The following is a 5,703-nucleotide window of genomic DNA, read 5'->3' as shown; positions in this document are numbered from 1 at the left end:
GGCCCACGGCACCGGGGGCTGCGGGGGGGGGGGCAGAGGGGGTCCCCGGGAGCACACGCAGGGTCCGAGGTGACGTTCGTCACCCCAAGGCCTTCCTGCCCGCAGCCCGGCCGGCCAGCGGGGGGGCAAAGGGGGCAGCAGGGGGGCCGAGGGGGGCTGCAGCCCGGTGGGCTCCCCTGGGGCCACGTCCCCCGCCCCAGCCAGCCCGTCCCCATCCCCGCGGGGCTCCGTCCCCCCCAGTCACAATCACACACCGCTGCAAAAAGTCTCTGTATTGGCGCGCGCCAAGCACGCCGGCACGCTACGAAAGCCCCCGGGGCGGCGGGAGGCAGGACCCCCGTGGCCCCCTGGGCCGGGGGGGACGGGACGCAGGCCCCCCACGCGTCCCCAGCGAGGAGGGCAGCGATTCCTGAGATGAGCGGTGGCTTCGCGAGCCGCCTCGGGGAGGGTCCCCGCGTCCGTCCCTCGGTGCCGTGGCCCCCACAGCCAGCGGCCGAGCCGGGACCCCTGGGGCCCACCCCGAGCTCCTTCCAGCGGCCCCCGGGGGGGCAGGGGGGGGCAGGCAGCCCCTTGCAATAAATAAATAAATAGGCCTGGGGGGGCCGGCGGTGCCCCCCGCTAGAGGTGGCTCTCCTCCTCCTCCAGCGCCCGGTTCAGTCCCGGGATGAACTTGAGCAGCCGCTGGCGGAAGCTGCTGTGCTGGCCTTTGCGGGGGGCGGCCGCCCCCTCCCCGGGGTCCCCGGCCCGGGCCCACAGCCGCCCCCCGGCCCCCGGCCCCCCACCGCACTTGAGGCTGGCGCTGCGGGCCAGGGCCGGCCGGGGTCGTGGCGGGGGGGGCACGGGCCCCCCGCCGTCCCTGTCCTCGTCCCCATCCTTGTCCCCATCCAGCGAGTCGGCGAAGAGGCAGGTCTGGTAGAGGGAGTCGTCGCTGCCGCAGGCGCTGGCACGGGGGGAGCCGCTGGGCAGCCCCCCCTCACCCTGCAGGCACCAGCGGATCGACTCCAGCGTGTCGTAGATGCTGGGGTCCTTGGCCACCACGCCTGACGGGGGACACGGGGCGGGGGGGGGGGGGTCAGGGGGGGCCGGGGGGTGCCCCACAGCCCCCCCCCGGCCCCCACTCACCCCGCACCAGCCGCTGCTCCTGCACCATCAGCGAGCGGTACTCGCCCCACTTCTCGTAGAGCGTTTGCTGCGGGGAAGCGGAGGGGAATGAGGACCCCGTGGGGGGGGTTCCCAGCTCCCCCCCCCGACCCCCCCCAGCCTTTCCCCTCACCTTCAGGTACTGCAGCCGGGCCTCCAGCTCGGCCCTCCGGATGGGCGTCCCATAGAGCGTGTCGAGCCTGTGGGGCAGCAGCCGTCAGTGTGGGGGCCGGGGGCCACCCAGGACCCCCCCCCCCGCATCCCCCCAGCTCACCGGAGCATGTTGCCGGAGCTCTTTATGATCTCCACGATCTCACGGTGCCGGACGCCCTCCACGTTCAGCCCGTTCACCCCTGTGATCGCGTCCCCTACGGTGCGGGGGGGGTGGGCTCAGGGATGCCAATCCCCGCTGCCGGGGCCCCCCTGGCCCCCCCGGGGATGCGCTCACCGGCCTTGAGTCCCGCCGCCTCGGCCGGGCTCCCGCCGTGCACCCGGCACACGAAGGTGAACATCTCCACGCTGTTCCTGTCCTGGTGGTGCAGCCCGTAGGTCTGAAACGGGGGGGGGCCGGTGAGGGGCACGGGGACTCCCCGACCCCCAGGGTCCCCCCCGAGCAGCAGCCGTGAGGTGGCAATTGCAGCATTTAATTGCTGCTGGGCGATTCGGGGCAGCACCCTGGCTCCGGGGGGGGGGGTCTCGCCCCGGTTGGCTGCACCCCAAGCGGGGCCCCCCCAGCCACCCCCACCCATCGCGGCCGGGGGAGGCTTCGGTAACCAGGCAGTTCCGTCACCGCTAAAAATAAACCCTGGCTCAGAGACAATTTAAAAATACCCTCCATGCAAAGCAAGGTGCGGGTTGAAAGGGCGGGGAGCGCGGCGTGGCACGGCCCGGCATGGTGCAGCTTGGCACAGAACCCACCTGGATCTCGAAGCCGAAGGTCTCTTCCGCCTTCTTCTCCAGCGTCACCACCCTCCTGGGGGACACGGGGATCAGGGACAAGGCCGAGCCTCCGGCACCCCCCAACCCCATCTCGCCCACCGAGACCTCGGACACTTCTCTAATGAAACGCTGCTCTGGGGTTTGGTTTTTCTCTGTGCTGGGCAGGGTTGGGACCCCGGGGACGGGACCCCAGGGACGGGACCAGCCCCCAGACCGGCCTTGGCCAGAGCCCTGCAGCTGACCCATGGGTGCCAGGCAAGGTCCCTGTGGGGTCCAGGGGTGTCAGGGCCCCCCAGGGAGCTCTGACCCCCATCGGAGCTCTCACCCACCCCAGGTTCCCCCAGAAAATCACCCCCATGTCCAGCCCCCCGCGGGGTGTCCAGAGCGCAGCAGTGTCCGGGGGGCCGAGCCCCAACCTGCTGGGCCACCAACCCCAGCCCCGCTCCTGCACGTCCCCCCGCCATCAGCAGATGTCCCCTCCTGTCCCTACCTGTGCTCCTCCGGGGACTGGCTCGGGGACGCCCACCTGAACCCCGCGCCCTGCGGCAGAGGGAGAGCCGTCAGCGGGGGACGCCGTCCCAGGGCACGTCCCCCTGCCACCCTCTCCAGGGACAGCCGAAATGGGCTGTCCCGTCAGGACCCCACCGAACCCCAGGGGAGCACCGTGCCAAGCCGGCACCGAACCAGCACCCGGGTGCACCCACTACCCCGCGGCCCCCCCTGGCCGACCGGGCATAACGAGGCTTTTATCGGTGCTCAAAGCCACCCTCACATCTGCTCCGCGCTCGCCCCACGCTTTGACGTCAGCCCGCGCCGCACCCCACCCCACGCCACGCTCCGGGGGGGGCCCAGGCACAGAGGGGCCCTGTTGTGGTCACAAAGTCGGGTTTTTCATGCAAAATCCCCCCCCCGGCCCAGACAATGTCCCTGTTGTGGAGGGCACGGAGGCGTGGGCGGGCGGAGGGACCGGCCGGGCACTGCAGGACCCTCGCCGCGGGGCAGGAGGTGACAGGGCTGTCCCCAAATGCCCCTCCGCGGCCACTGGGCTCCGGCAGCCCTGGCATGGTGCGGCCGGCGTCACCGTGAGCCGTGCCTCGCGAGTGGCACGTGGCACATCTTGGTGGTGGCCGGGTGCCACTGGCTCCCTCTGCTCAGTGCCACGTGAGTGTCACCAGCCCCGCAGGTGTCACCGGCCCCATGGCTGGCCGTCCCGAACGCATCCACGGGTGTTTAAGTGCAAAACCACCAGAATTGGGTGCGTTCACCACAGGGAAAGTTGCCACCCGTCACGTCGGGTCCCCACGTCACCCCAGTGACAGGGAGGTGACGCAGGACGCCCCAGCCCCCTCGGGGACGTCTCCGGTGGTGGCCTCGGCCGGTGAGCAGGAGACGGGCCACCGCACGTGACCCAGGCCACCGCACGTGACCCAGCCCACGCCAGCACGGCCGCGAGAGCCACTTCTGCTCCGGATGTCAGCTCTGCTCTCGCTTCCCCCCCGACGCTCAGGAAGCGCCGCGGGGCCGGGGGGAGCGTCAGGGCGGTGACAGTCCCGGTGCCACTGGAGAGGGGTTTTCCCGAGGGCGCGGTGGCAGATGGTCCTGCGTCCCACCAAGACCAGGCCCTGGGGTACCTCGTGCCCTGTCCCCCCGCCCTCTCCGCAGGGCAGTGCCCGGGGGCCGCGGGGACACGCCTGTCCTGGTGACATGGCCGCGTACACTGGGGTGGGGACCTGTCCCCGCACCCCGAAGGCTGCGGGGCAGGACGTGGGGAGGAACCGGGACAGGACGTGGGGCCTGGGGGGGACGCTGGGGTGGGGGCACAGGGAAGATACCGGGGCAGGACGTGACGCTTGGGGGGACAACACCGGAGCGGGATGGGGACACTGGGAAGATGCTGGGGCGGGATGGGACCGGGGTGGGGAGATGCTGGGGCAGGAGAAGAGGCTGGGGAGGGTCACCGGGGCAGGACCGGGACACCGGGGCAGGAGCTGGGGACACGGGAGGACCCCAGGGCAGGACAAGAGCCCAGGAGAAGACGCCGGGGCAGCCCCGCAGGGTGCAGGCACCAGTGGCCACGCGGGACGGCGACACCCCGCACTCCCGGTTCCTCCCCCCGCCCCCCAGCCCGTTGCCGGTCGCGACGCTGCGTCCCCACCGGCCGCGCTGCACAGACCGGGGGCAGCGGGGAGGCTCCCCCGCCCTCCCCGCGCCCGGGACTGCCGGCAGCCCTACCTTGCGCACCCGGGGCAGGGTGCCGCCGGCGGCCGCCAGCGCCCGGTAGACGTCGGCGGAGCCGGGGCGCTCCGGGGCCGCCGCCGCCGCATCCTCCTCCTTCGGCCGGAGCCGCCGCAGCCGCCGCAGGGTCATGGCCGGGCCGCGCCGCCCGCCGCGCCGCTATATCAGCCCGCGGGGGGAGTGGCCAGCGGCAGGCACGCCCCCTCCGGGGAGAACACGCCCCTTTCTGCGCCTAACCACGCCCCGTTATGAGCGAAACCACGCCCTTTCTAGCGCTAGCCCACGCCCCCGTTGCCGTAAGCCCCGCCCCGCATCCGGCATCGCCCCGGCCGGGGCCCGCGTCCTGCGTGGGGTCCCGGTGGGGTGCAGCGTGGGGGGTCCCAGGGGGGGCAGCAGGGACGGGGGGGGACACGGGGTGGGATGCTGCGGGGGACGGCGTGGGGGCTGCCCTGGCCCGCAGATCACGGTGGGGGCGATAACGGGAGAAACCAGCCGCGTTTCCCCGGTGCAGCAGCGATGCCGGGCTCTGCCGCTCTCCGGGGCCGTACCGCAGCGGGGCTCCAGCCAAGCGCCCGCGGGGGTTTCGCCCCACAGGACGACACCCCGCCGCCAAAGCCGCATTTAGGGTTTATTTCAAGGCAGAAGCTGGAGGCCGGGGCAGCCGGAGCCCCCGGCCGTGCTTCCAACGCGGGCGGACGGGAGGGTTTAAACCGTTCCCGCAAGAGCTTTGCCTGCGCTGGGGACGGGGACACAGAGGAAAGAACAATTCCCGGAGGCAGACGCGGTGTCTCCTGCGGACGCATCGCACGGCTCCGGGCAGCCCCTTGCTGCGCGGCCTTGGGAGGTAGCAGGAATTTTCCAGCTGGAATTGAAGGGGTTTGCCCGGCTGTTTATTTAAAATTTGCCAAAAAAAAAAAACCAAAAAAACCAACCCAGTTTGTAACAATCCCGCTGGCGTTACACCCAAGCCACCCGCCCACAGGCTGTCCAGGGGTTACCAGGAGGCAAGCTCGCTTCCAGCGCTGAGCTGCTCCGGCTTGGAAGTGCTTGGGAAAGGACAGGATCGAGCCCACCGCCCATCCCAGGGCACCAAACCACAACCCTTTATCAAGGAGTAAAGAACATCCCATCCCGTTCCCAAAATCCGGCAGCCCAGGTAACGACTTGGCCCCGTGGCCGAAGCCATCGCAGGCCTGTTTTCCCCATCCCGTTTCCCAAAAGAGGAATAAAGTTAATTTTTGCTTTAAAAACCCCAAACATACTCCCGAGTCACCCGCTGCCTCGATATCCAGGCTGGGGTCAGAGTTTCTCGGGGGCCGCGGCAGGAGCTGCAGACGAAGCTGGAAAGGGAGGAGGGGCGAGCCCAGATGGCGGCTCCCCCTCCCCACC

The 5,703-nt window shown here is 71.1% G+C and overlaps 1 protein-coding gene across 1 annotated transcript; it reads right to left on the bottom strand.

The window, feature by feature from the left end:
• Positions 1-277: 277 nt before the first annotated feature.
• TAMALIN (trafficking regulator and scaffold protein tamalin) lies at positions 278-4,446 on the bottom strand. Its single transcript, XM_075525379.1, has 8 exons — positions 4,312-4,446; positions 2,570-2,619; positions 2,059-2,113; positions 1,589-1,691; positions 1,415-1,508; positions 1,274-1,340; positions 1,123-1,189; positions 278-1,040 (listed from the first exon to the last, which is right to left on the bottom strand). Exons 1-8 carry the CDS (start codon positions 4,444-4,446, stop codon positions 619-621), a joined length of 993 nt encoding a protein of 330 aa, XP_075381494.1. The 3' UTR covers positions 278-618.
• Positions 4,447-5,703: the final 1,257 nt, after the last annotated feature.

This window comes from Mycteria americana, chromosome 26, assembly GCF_035582795.1.
Source record: "Mycteria americana isolate JAX WOST 10 ecotype Jacksonville Zoo and Gardens chromosome 26, USCA_MyAme_1.0, whole genome shotgun sequence".
Classification (NCBI taxonomy): Eukaryota; Metazoa; Chordata; class Aves; order Ciconiiformes; family Ciconiidae; genus Mycteria; species Mycteria americana.
Note: the sequence above shows the minus strand (reverse complement) of the source record. Positions and strands in the feature narration are given on the sequence as shown.